General features: G+C 35.6%; 1 protein-coding gene across 1 annotated transcript; it reads left to right on the forward strand.

The window, feature by feature from the left end:
• The first annotated feature begins 7,082 nt into the window (after positions 1 to 7,082).
• LOC133878779 (RING-H2 finger protein ATL8-like) lies at positions 7,083 to 10,887 on the forward strand. Its single transcript, XM_062317309.1, has 3 exons — positions 7,083 to 7,746; positions 8,307 to 8,404; positions 10,285 to 10,887. The coding sequence occupies exons 1-3, from the start codon at positions 7,588 to 7,590 to the stop codon at positions 10,712 to 10,714; spliced, it is 687 nt and encodes a 228-aa protein (XP_062173293.1). The 5' UTR covers positions 7,083 to 7,587; the 3' UTR covers positions 10,715 to 10,887.
• The last annotated feature ends 2,103 nt before the right edge of the window (positions 10,888 to 12,990 follow it).

Here is a 12,990-nt window from a genome sequence, read left to right on the forward strand (position 1 = left end):
ATTCAAATACACTTTACAATAGCAAACTTTATTTGTCCTTATACCATTAAGATATTCTTTCTTTACAAAATGCAATTTTCTTATGTACCCTCACATTTTTTACAAAATTTCAATACAATCCCCAATAAAACCAAAAGAAGGAAGAGAGAAATATCGTGTTAAAATAATAGATAAGAAAGCTAAAGTGCTACACATTCATTGAGTATTACTGTAACTTACCCATTGTTTAGGAAATGTATAGGAAATTTGCTTTGCATGTGGGTTTTTCATTTTTTATTATTTTTTCTTAGGAAAGGAAAAACGCTTTAGAAAAGCTGCTCAAAGTGCTCAAATTAAAAAGTCCAATGCCAAAAAAATTTTGGGAAATTTGACTAGTTACTAAAATTTTGTAGAAATTTGAGTGGCTAAACTTAAAGTTTAAATAACAATTTTTCCTCAAAACTTTGGCCCTTATTAATTTAATTTATTTTATTATTTCATCGATAGTGTAGCATGAAATAAATTATTGTAGACCTTCAGCTTCATGAGAGGGATGTGAAGGGGCCACCTTTCACTGGGTCTTTGTCTGCTGCTTTCGTCTTTCCTTGCTCTTTATGGGTACGAATTTTTGTTTTGCCATATGAAATTTACTATTCTATATAAATTCGATGATGACGTCCTTTCATGCATCAACCCATTACCTTAAGATATTTTTCAAACAATTTTTGTTGGCGAGAACTTATCTACAGGCTATGGCAAAAGATGACAACCTTTTTGGAGTCAATGCAAGAAGGAGAATATGTACCATTGTTCCAAAGTCCACTCTGTCCGCTACTTATGGGAGCTATCAAAGATGACGAGCAAAGAAGGAAGATGACCTCATTTATGTCTTGTTTTCCACAAAATTAACTAACAGTTTGAATGAGTCTATATGACGGGTGGGTGGCTAAGTGCCGCTCTTTGTCACCAAGGCTAGCTGTACAAGTGGCCGGGGGAGAGCGATGCATAGAGTTTTCATCTGAAAAATGTTTGACATTTTAATATTTTTTTTTATAATTTAATATCAATTTGATGTGTCATAATCTTAAAAAATTGTGACACATTTTTTAAAATAATAGATTTTATGAAATTGTGACACGTTATATTAAAATTAGTTTTTTTTTAAAAAAAATTTTAGATGTCTAGCATACCTATTTTCACCTCAATCATAGTCATGAAATCTCCACATCCAAGGGTCTCCATTGCCATGGAAGTAAAAGACTAATTAAGTCGATGGCCCTCCTCCCTCTATGGCCAGTGCCAATGTCGTAGAGGTTGACCGGCCATTGAAGTATGGAGTTTTGGTATTTTTTTACTTTTTTTAATTAATATGTCCATGAGACGTTAGCTAGAGCAGGACCTACATGCATGAGCATCTTTCAGTCAAGAATTTGGGGAAAAGCCTAGCAGAGATCTTTATTTGCAAATATTTGAAGGAGAGATCTTACTTTCATTAACGCTCCGTTTATTTCGACGTAAAATGATTTTCGTCGTAAAATATTTTCGACGAAATCATTTTCAGAAAAAATAACTTTCTCGAAAATATTTTTCGGTGTTTGGTTCGCACGAAAAAATTACGAAAAGTGAAAATGCAACTGTCGCCGGAATCTGGCCGGATTAGTGGCCGGATCCGGCCAGATCCTGCCGGCTTCTAACCATGGCCGAATTCCAGCCAGATTCTGCCGGAATCTGGTCCGCCGACATCTGGCGATGGTAGACAGATGTCGCCGGATTTCGGCGCCGACATTATTCTGACGACCAACTATTGCCCGATTCTGGCAATCGGATATCAAACGTGTGTGCAACGATGAATAGTATAATTTCGAAAAATGATTTACGATTTTTAAAACCGTAAATCGTTTTTCAAAAATTAAAGAAGCTTTTATGGTCAAACCGAAAATGATTTTCGTTGACCATTATTTTCGCCCCTACCAAACACCGTAAAATACCAAAATCATTTTCCAGAAATCATTTTACACCGAAACAAACGGAGCATAAATTAGAAATGTGAGTGTTAATATAAAAAAGTGTTACGTCGTTAGGAGACCGTGATTTTTTTTTTAATAAAAGATTTGAGTGTTTCATTAATTAAAAATCACGAGCATAAAACTCTTACATCATAAAGTATAAAACTCTGCAAAATCATAGCCATATGCTATGGGATTACAAAGTCATAGATATAAACAAAATTCTTACATTAAAGTGCTATCTATGACTTTCATCTTCCACTAACTCATGTACAAAAATAGTTAAAGAACATATCTGCTCTGAGCAGACTAGATCTAAGAGAAGGATAACCAAATATCCTAGAAAATTTTTTTTAAACCGGCCGTGAGAGATAATCTCTCCCACCTAAACAAAAATAGTTAAAGAACATATATGCTCCGAGCAGACTAGATCTAAGAGAAGGATAACCAAATATCCTAGAAAAATTTATTTAAACCGGCCGTGAGAGATAATCTCTCCCACCTAACTATCCAAGTCGTGAGAGATAACCCATCACACCTAACTAATTAACATTCATCCTATAGATCATCCATGAGAGCAGATTTTTAAAAAAAATAAAACTCTTATTAAAAGCAAAAACACAACCAACAAACAACAACGGCCAGGGAGGAGATGAACAGTACAACACGGAAGTAAATGAACAAATGCATAGCGGATAGCCAAAATTGCTGATCAATCTAATCAGAGAATACCTACAAACAAAATAAAAAACCAGAATGGGATGGGGAAGATAGGAGCGGGGATTAAAAATGGAAAGGGGGAGGGGTGAAGTCTGAGGAGATCGTGATATAATTTCTCAAAACTAAAAGAAATTTATTTACATTTAACAAGTTCGTCAATCAACTTTGTACCCAATTTTTATATTCTCCATAAATTGTTAATGTTTTTTTTTTTGTTTTTTTGTTTTTTATGTAAGTTATGTTAAATTGTTAATATTAACATCAAATAAAATGAAAATTTTCACTTTTTTTTTTTTTTACATGTCCACACAAGAGGAGAGGAGGAGAAATTCGAACTAGTAACCTCCGCTTCATGAGATGTGGTCCCCAACCGATTGAGCTACCCCATAGGGACTTACACTTATTCCTCTTTAAACTTACTATACAAATTGTAATGTTGTCCGAGCTTTAAAAAGTTATAATAACCTTCCAAACTATTTACCTCTTTCACTTAGTTCTCCTCCATTATGATTTTTTGTTAACTTCAATGGAAAATGGAGAAAATACCCATTATACCCTCCATCATTTTTATAAAAATGCAATTATGACTTTACGTTAAAGAAAAACTTCCTTGGCTACGGAAAACAACCAGGTTGGGGAGACCCACGGCCTCCTCCCATGGTGGTCTTTATTTTGTATGGGGTATTATTGTTTAAGGGCTAATTACACTTAACTCTCCTAATCTAACACTCATTTACATGTTACCCTCGTGAACTACAATTTCATAATCAATTCCATTTAACTATTAATCGTTGGCAAAATACATTTCGTAAGCCAAGATCGTTAAAAAATGACTAAATATTAATCAAGTGTGATGGCATAATTTTCAATATGGCCTTGACAACATGCCAGTCTCTGGTAATTAATCTTGTCTCCTGATCACTACAAAACCAACGATGCCAAGAGAACACGCCGAGGATTGTCCAGCGTTTCTCCCTCCGAGGCCTAAGTCAGTGTGTTTAATGATAAGTATGCCTAAGCATAATAATTTAGTATTGTCCTTTTCATACTTGAGGTATAAGCTTATTTATAGGCTGAATGATGGGATCCCTTACCACATTAGGGTTTCGTATTCTTTCTGTTATGACCTAGGAGCACTTCCAAAATCCCTCATTGACTTGGAATTCCTTACCTTCTAGACAGAGATTTTTTCCTTAATAATCTCAAAGCAAGATTCCCTGCAATAAATCTAGGATCAGTTCTAGTTCCGGATTTCCAAGAATCGGATGCGATTCCAAAATATTCGAGATTGCGTATAGTGAATCCCCCGTCCGTTGCATTGGTTCCATGACAATATTTTCCCGGGACTTCTAGGTATCCATACTCGCAAGTCCATATCTAATGGGCCACAAGCCCGCGATTGTAAACAAGCCAACGTAGACACAGAGGCTTGAAACTCCTAACATGGGCTGATACAGGCGGGATTATCCCCAACAAAATGCTTTATGAAAACCTTAGATGGTAAAAATATCCTAAGTATTATAAACTAAATTTACTAAAATATTTTCAAAATTCAAAATCAAAAAAATAAAATAAAAGACAATATTCAACAGTTGGAGGCCTGTGGTTGGCTAGACCACCCCTAGGTGATTCAACGTGTCGATCCAACCCCGATTTGAGGCAACAACTCATCTTTATAATTGTCTTGCCTGAAACAATACCTAATACGTATTACAAAACTCAAAACATAGCACCGTCCAATCAATGATACCAAGGTAGGTGTTGTTATGCTATGTTTTTTTCCCAAAGCAATGTTACTATCAACCAAAGCGCAATTTATCTATCAATTTTTAGGCTTTTGGCCTTTTCTTCTTTGTTGGGGGAATGGCTCCCTTCAAGTTTGGAAAATCACACGTCACTGTCACTGTCACTGTCACTGTCACATTATTACGTCGCATTTCACTTTCATCTCAATGATAAACTTGTAGTCATAGATGCTAGCAAGTTAACATTGAAAAGACAAAAAAAAAAAAAAAAAAAAAAAAATACCACTTCTTTCACGGTGAACCCTTTGTTGCAATGAAACAATAAATCTTATTAGTTTTTAAATTAAAAAAATAAAAATAAAAATGAAAGCTTGCCTTTACCGGTGAAGGTCGCCAATCTGTCTGGTCGCCTTATGGTGACCATCGGATCTGTATTGAGGCCTAAACAAGGGTAGCAGCCGCCACCCGTAGAGCCTAGATCTAACATGCGCCCTCTTCTCCTTTTTCAAAACACTTCTCAATTTTTTTTTTTTTTAGAAGACTTTTAGCTTACTAACGAATTTTGTTTTGTATACTTGACATAGATAAATAATAATAAAAAAAAATTAAAAAATTAAAAAATTAAAAAAAAAAAAAATTGCCTATACCAAGACATTTCTTAATTTTCACATGTTTAAAATCTCTTTTTGTGAAAACCAAAACTTAACGCCCAACAAAAACAAAGAATTTGGAAAACCCACACGATTCATCACAAATCATAACAATCAAGCATATTTCTTTCTTGCGTTCATTTTTTCCCCTTGGGAATGATTCCAATTCGTTAGGAAAAGTAGTGATTCTCCAATACTATTTTACGAAAAGGATATTTTATATTTTTATTCTTTTACTTAATTCCATAGAGGGATTAGAATCCATTTGTATTCTAATTCTTTCCTCCTCTTTGAGGTAAAGGACAAAAATTTGAATTAGGTTGCTTATGTAAAGATTTGAATTACAAAATTTGAATTTTAAAAAAAAAATTGGCATTAGTGATAGAATTTACCTTCAATAAGGATGGGCTGTAAAACCTTTATTTTACAGCATCTAATTATAAGTTAACAACTAATAAAAAAGCAAAAATTACAACAAAAATACTATAAACTTAAAAACACCAAATCCATCCTCCTCTCAACATTCTCACTCTCTAAGGAAACTCCCAAGCATGTTTCCTCGGCCAATAGGCCGGAATTCGTCCGTTCTAGTCGGGGAAGGGCTAGATCCTTGCTGACCAGCCGGGATTCGGCTATTCTGGTTGGGGAGGGGCCAGATCCGGCCATGGAGGGGCAAGATCCGGCCGTTCTGGCTGGGGAGTGACTAGCTCCCGACCAGCCAGCTGGGATCCGGCTGTTTTGGATGAAGAACAGGTCGCCATCACGTGGCTGGAGGATTGGTCGTCTGTGACGTCCCACATCGCCTGGGAATGAGGATATGCTTATATGTATAAATGTACCATTTATGAAACAATGCGTTTTAAAGCCGTGATGGTTATGAACCTATCAGAACTCCGCAGTTAAACGTGCTTCTGCGAGAGCAATCGCAGGATGGGTGACCTCCTGGGAAGTCTGATTTAGGGAGCCAAAAGCGGACAATATTGTGTCATTGGGGGTGGGTCGTTACATCGTCGGTGGAATCTGGCGAAGATTTGGCAGTAGCCGATAGCAGAATCCGGCGGCGGGTGGCTGAACAGGTGGTGGGTTTAAAACCGATTGGGCTCTTTGAAAAGGAAAAAATATTGGGTGCTTTTTATGCATAGTGTATTTTAGTCTTTTAATGATGTGTCAACTCTTTAGTGGATGCTGTAAAATATCACTTTTACAGTCCAATGGATAGCTCAATCGGCTGGGGACCAAGCCTCATGAAGTGGATGTCACTAGTTCGAATTCCTCCTCCCCCTCTTGTGTGGACATGTAAAAAAAAAAAAAAAAAAAAAATTCTTTTAATTTGTTTTTTCTTTTTTTATTGAGCCAACTCACTAAATACTCTTTGAGTTCAGATTATACCTAATTTTTTTTTTTTAAAAAAAAATGATTGATATGGAAAGTCACTTAAAATACACTATATCAAGTGGTGTGAAATGGGTGTGAAGACTGAAGAATAACATTATTCATTTTGATTTGGAAAGAGCTCTCCTCTTAATAGAATTGATAGATTTTTCTTTTAGATTGAGTTAAAGAAAATTCTTTCAACCCACTCAATAAAATTGTGGTGTCCCTTAAATATGTGAAAATTACATATTTTTTAATAGAATTAAAAGAGATTTTATATATATATATATATATACACTGTTAGATGCATTAACTTTAAATCTTGATTATAAAATTGAAATGATTCTTATCCTTCATGGAAGTAGGCTTCAAAGTGATTCTCTTACATTTATTTTTTGAATTGCTAATTTAAAATTTTAATGCCTCTTTTTAAGTCAAAAAATTCAGATTCTATTATGTAAATCTTTATCATGATATGAAGTATAATAAATTAAGAAATTGATATATCTTTTTTTTTTTTTTTTTTAAAAAAAGTTCGTTATAAATTATGTAATTTTGCAAAATATATATATAAAAATATAAATAAATAAACAAATGGATTCATTCAACGTAACAGTGGACTTGGATCTGACGTTCCGCAATCTCTACCCCATGAATCCCAGACACCTAAAAATCTACACCTCCCTCTATTCCTCGCTCTCTCCCTGATAATCCCACAATTTCCCCTTTATGGGCTTCGTCACTCAGTGGCTCTGTCCAATCCCACCATGGCTCCCATCTTCTCCACTGTTTCTTTCCTGTCTGCAACAATGAAACAGTCACCTCCATACCCTTTCTTTACAAACACCCACTTCTAAACACCTCTGAATAATGATAGCTCTTATGGGTAGAAGTCTGATCTGGGTTTTTATGTGACTGAAGCTCCAACTCTTAAGAGTGTGAATTCTTTGCTCTTCTAGTCTTTGTAAAACTAGACTTCCATTACTCTATGGACTATGGGAAGAGAATTCAGATAATGATAGCTCTGTAACTTTTTCTCTTTGGTTTGTGAAGTGGGATTGGGAAAGTTGGTTTTTTGAAGAATTAATTTATTTTTGTTGTTGTTTGGGAAAAATGATATCTTCGGGGATAAATTTGGTGATGACGGTGATAGGGTTCGGGGTGAGCACCATGTTCATCGTGTTCGTGTGCACGCGACTCGTTTGCGCTCGGATTCACTTGAATGCTTCCAGGCGCTCCTTGCCTGTCGCTTACAGATCTGATCTCAGTATCGTAAGCCATTTCTTTTTTTATTTTGTTTGTGTTATATTTATTTGATTTGGTGTATTCAAAAGAAGTAGTCTGTTTTTACTTGCACAAGCTAGGAGTTATTTTCCCCATGTTGGAATTGGAATTCGAGAGAAATCCCATTAATGCAAAAAAAAAGAAAAAAGAAGAAGAATATTGTTTATACAGGGGTTTTGATAATTTGTTTCTGTACTTTGAAAAACTATTGATGTGGGTTTCACAGGAACTACCAGTGTTTTTGGTTCTAGTTTTCTTGGAACTTTTATTGGTTTTACTGTCTATGTTATGTAATTTGATTTCTCGCAGTTTTGACAGATCTTGCATTTATAGGTCTCATACTAGTTTGTGTTTTACTTGACAGTCTTAAGTGACCACTTTAGTGGAGCTACGCAAAAATTGAAAATTAGTGTCATATGTTTTGGATTATTGGGTTTGTCTGTGTAATATAATTTATGATTGGTTTCCTTTTTAGCAGTTCAACTAACTTAAATAGATTACCCTGCCTTGGCCATTCACTTACCATCATTCACTCTTTTATCATACAGCTGGAGCGAGGTTTACATGGTCTTGAACCTGTAGTTGTAGCAAAATTTCCTACAAGGAAGTATAGCGATGAGTTTTTCTCGGCTTCAGAAAATACTCAGTATGTTATTTCTCTTGTTGTTGAATTCCTCAATGTACTCACTTTTATGCCTTTGTTTCAAATTCTTACAAAAAAAAAAAAATGTTTCTTTCAAATCCAATTTTATGTAGGTGAATTGTTCATCGCTCTTGATGTTTGTTGTGTATCTAGAATTTTCAAGGTCTGTGATACTTTTGCTATTTTTCCTACCATAAACACGCGCAGTGTGGGCGAAATATACAACATAGTGCCTGTATTATTCTTTCATCATTTTTGGCTTAATCTAGCATTATGGTGAGCCATGTGGAGTTTGAATGAGTTACTGTTGGGATAATAGTCTGAATCAAATTTTTGCCAATTGTTTTCTTATATCAATACATTTTTTTTTTTTTTGGTGTACATAAAAAAAAAAAAAAAATGCTCTTGGACAAGTTTTTGTAGTTAGGCGGCTTCAAAAGTGCATTCTTCCGTCAAATAGTGATAATTTAAGGAGATGGAGAGAGACGTACAGGTCAGAGCAATCAATAACAATATAATTCAGACGATGAGGCTAAATTGAGGAAGATGATAAGCAGTTGTTGTAATGTGAAAATGTAACATAACAGTGGATGGCTGCTTAAATCTTGATTTGTGGGACTAAAGTTGCATATTGTCATCCATATCTTATATTATTTATTTCAATACTCCTTTCAGTGAAAATTTTTAGCAGACCAATGAACGTAGCTAGATTTAACTGCATAAAGCAAGCATCAACTTGCTCATTGATTGGCCTACCTTTGATGCTTTCTCTCTCTCTCTCTCTCTCTCTCTCTCTCTCTCTCTCTCTCTCTCTCTCTCTCTCTCTGTCTCTCTCTCTCTCACACACACACACACACACACACACACACACACCCCTATTGATTTTGTGAGTTGAGATTTCTGAAAGAATTTGGTTTGATTAAACGGTAGTCTGGTTTTAGGAGGACTGCTATCTCATATTCAAGAATTATTCTTGACAGATCCTTGACCATTCTTTTTCAATTTGTAAATTAATGTCGTAAACCTTGATGATTCTTCCCTATCTGAAGTCATCCACTTCTGTATGTAGCAGTGTTGATTATTGCATTGTGCAAACACATGTTGATTAATGCGTTGACGCTTTGACGCTCTGCAATAGGCAAAAGCTGACTAGAAGAAACCATCTCTTGCTCATACCACAAAGTCTGATGAACTCACAGACAAACCTTTCTATATGCAAGTCTGGGCATGCAGAATAAATCTTGGCATTAAAATCCTTGAAATCATTTCAGTATGGTTTTGCAATAGAATTATTTTATTATTATTATTTTTTTTTGGTGGTAGTTATAGAGGGTTGCGTATTATATCCTTCAATGTTAAACGGTTTTCTTTCCTTCATGCTTTCTTGTTGCTTTCCTTAAAATTTCCTTGCCATATATGTTTTTATGAATCAAAGACTGCAGTTTTTATCTCTTCTTGGTACGACGTGATGCCTTGCACTTTGAGTTATGCCTAAAAGGTTGACAATCTGGTTAGTTAGTCTCGGGAAGAATGAGAAAAAGGAAATATTTTAATAATGTATATGACTTCCTCATATAAACAATCTTTAGCATTTTCTCTTTTATTCTTCTTGTTTCTGTTTGATTCTTTTCTTTTTTCTGTTTATTTAAATTTAGGGTTTTTTTTTTTTTTTTTTTTTATAAAGAAACAGAAATTAGTGGAAGGTTAAATTTTTGATGACTTGTGCGAAGACATCTGTGCAGTGATATTCTCATAAGCTGGTTACTTGTAGGAGTGCTTTAAATTTGTAATTTTATTTTCCTTCAACATAGTCATTTGCATTTCATTTTTCCTTGCATTTCCTGATCATACATCCTACTAATGAAATTTTACATATGTGGCAGATGCACTGTTTGCCTCGCAGAATTCCGTGGCGAAGATACATTGCGTATCCTCCCCTACTGTGGGCACTACTTCCATGTGACCTGCATAGACATATGGCTGCAGCAACATTCAACATGTCCTGTTTGTCGAATATCATTGCGTGAGTTTCCTGAGAGAAAACGGTTAATGCAACCCTTGTTCAGTTCAGCTGTTCGATCCCATTACAGTGCAGAGTCCTTCAACACCCATTCTTATCATTGTCTAGCTACTGGTAATGGGTTTCCAGTGAGAACCCATGGCAGCGGTGGGATGGATCCCATTCAAGAGGATCGTTGGGTACCTGAGGGTAATAGAGCAGAAGCTGGGGAGAACATCTCCCCATTAAGTGAGGGTGATCAGATCACAAAAGACTCAGGAACCAAGCATGTAGAAAGCCCCTCAAATCCCTAAATCCATCAATTTCTTGGAATCTAAAGCTGCATTCATCAGGAATTAGAATTAGTTGGAGATTCAAATGGGCATGTACCAAGAATTGGAATTGAATCCATTGGAACTGTAACCTAGGAAGTTTATTGTTTTCTCTTGTGGGTTAATGTATATATTGCAAAAAGTGATTTGTTTTACCTTTCTCACTTCTCCCTTTGACAGTGACTAGCATTGGCAGTTTTGCAAGTTTCAGTTGATAACTAGAATTTCTTCAGTAGCTTTGGAGGTTTTTTTTTTTTTTTTTTTTTTTTAATTTAAAAAAATAATAATAAGTACATTGAACAAGAAACAAGAAGCTTTGGAGGTTTTAGTTCCTTTTAAACCCCCAATCCCCCCTCCCTTTAAGAAGCATATGTAGCTTCTTTTCATTTGTGGGAATTTAATCGACGGTTATGTTTGTCAATGTTTTTTTTTTTTTTTTTTGTTCTCAAAATAAATATATCAACATCTCAAAACACATAACACTCCTTTCTAACCCTTTCTTTATTTGGAGAGAATTTCTTCAGTTGAATAGAAAAAAGTAAGAAAAAAACACAACATAACACTTTTTAAAAAATATGTATTCTTTCTTCGTCAAAAATTTTGACAAAAAATGTGTTGTTTTGCAGAGGTAAGAGCTAATTTATTATCTCAAATATTAAAAAATAAAATAAAATAAAAATTGGGGTGGTTGTGCGGCCCAAGTGGCATTTCCAAGTGGAGAAAAGGTCCTGGACAAACTATTTTGGTCTGTTTTTTTCTTTTTAATTAGTTTTACAAGGAAGACTATCTATTTGGATTTTTCGAAATAAGCGAATGTATTCCGTAAAATTTTTTTTTTTTTTTTCAAATATAGACCCCATAAAAAAATATATATATATTTTTTAGCTTTATATTAATTAAAATACCTTAACAAAAGTTTAAAAAAAAATAGTAAAAAAAAATACAAATCGTTTTTAGATATGAATTAATTCTTGAGATGTGTTTTGTGTCAATTTTTTGCATATTTTTTGTCTTTTAATAAGGTTACTCACGGGGTTTACCTGGTCCTGAACAAATTAGAGATTCTCTTTTTCTTTTGATTCTTTCCTTATCAAGACTCGGGTTAGTGCGTATAATTATTGAGCTCTGGGTCTTCCCATTAAAAGAGAAAAGAGACGCGTATCCTTCAAGTTAACATTATCTTTAAAATCAAAGCCAACTCTTGTCTACCTTATCTATTCATCATAAGCCGTTTTTAAAGTCAAAGGAAAGGTAAATGAAGTCTTTAAAAATTATATATATATATATATATATACATGAAAATAGAATTAGAACAGGCATGAAAAAGAACAAAAACAAGGATTGGGCAACTCGAAATTTAAACTAAGAACGAAAGTACGCGGGGGCAATGCTTCCGAAGATGCGGGCCCTGTGATTTGTGGCACGGATGCCAAAAACCGAGGCCACCAGTTAAGGTGGTAAATGATGTATAAAGAGTCCCAATAATTCAAACACCGATACAGGGATAAACAGAGAGAGGTTACAACAAAAAAGCCTAAAACAAAACACAACAGTAACGCAAAAACAGGAAAATAACCAACAACAGAGGCCTGGATGAGGGGAGGGGAGTGGGAGCCACCTCTGGTGGCGCGTGAGAGCCAGTGGGAGACGTTGGAGCTACCGAAATACGCCGCAAGCCGTGGTGGGGAGAGGAGGTTGGAGGAGACGTGGTCCACACGCGCCAGGAAGGTCCCTAGCGCGTGCAGTGGACGCTTCGGCTAGTGGGCAGTGGTGGGGAGCACGATGACCATCGGTGGACTCGGAGGATGCCAGCGAACCCATTGGTGAGGCGCATGTTGTGTGAAAATGGACTAGAAAGTGTAGATCTAGATCCTAGGATTTCGACCCAAAAAACCATCCAAAAAACGCACAAAACACTGTGGAAAGAGATGAGAAAAACCGGTGAGCTCAGTGTTGAGAGAAGAGAAAGAGGATAAAGAGCCAGAAAATGATCCGGCATGATAGTAACCTCATAAGAGGCGGAAGATTTGGTTGGTTGGTTGGTACAAGAGAAAACTCTCAAGGGTTTTGGGTGGCTGGTTGGTTGGGCGGATAGAGTTGGGCGGATAGAGATGAAGGAGAGAAAGACGGGGTTGCAAGGAAGGGGGAGGAGGTTACGGGGAATGGGGGGGAGGGAAGCTTTTGGCTTCCCTCTCAAGTCGACTATGGAGTTTAAACTTGGTTTTCATTTTTTTTTTTTAAAAAAAAACTTTTTAATT

Source organism: Alnus glutinosa, chromosome 10, assembly GCF_958979055.1.
Source record: "Alnus glutinosa chromosome 10, dhAlnGlut1.1, whole genome shotgun sequence".
Classification (NCBI taxonomy): Eukaryota; Viridiplantae; Streptophyta; class Magnoliopsida; order Fagales; family Betulaceae; genus Alnus; species Alnus glutinosa.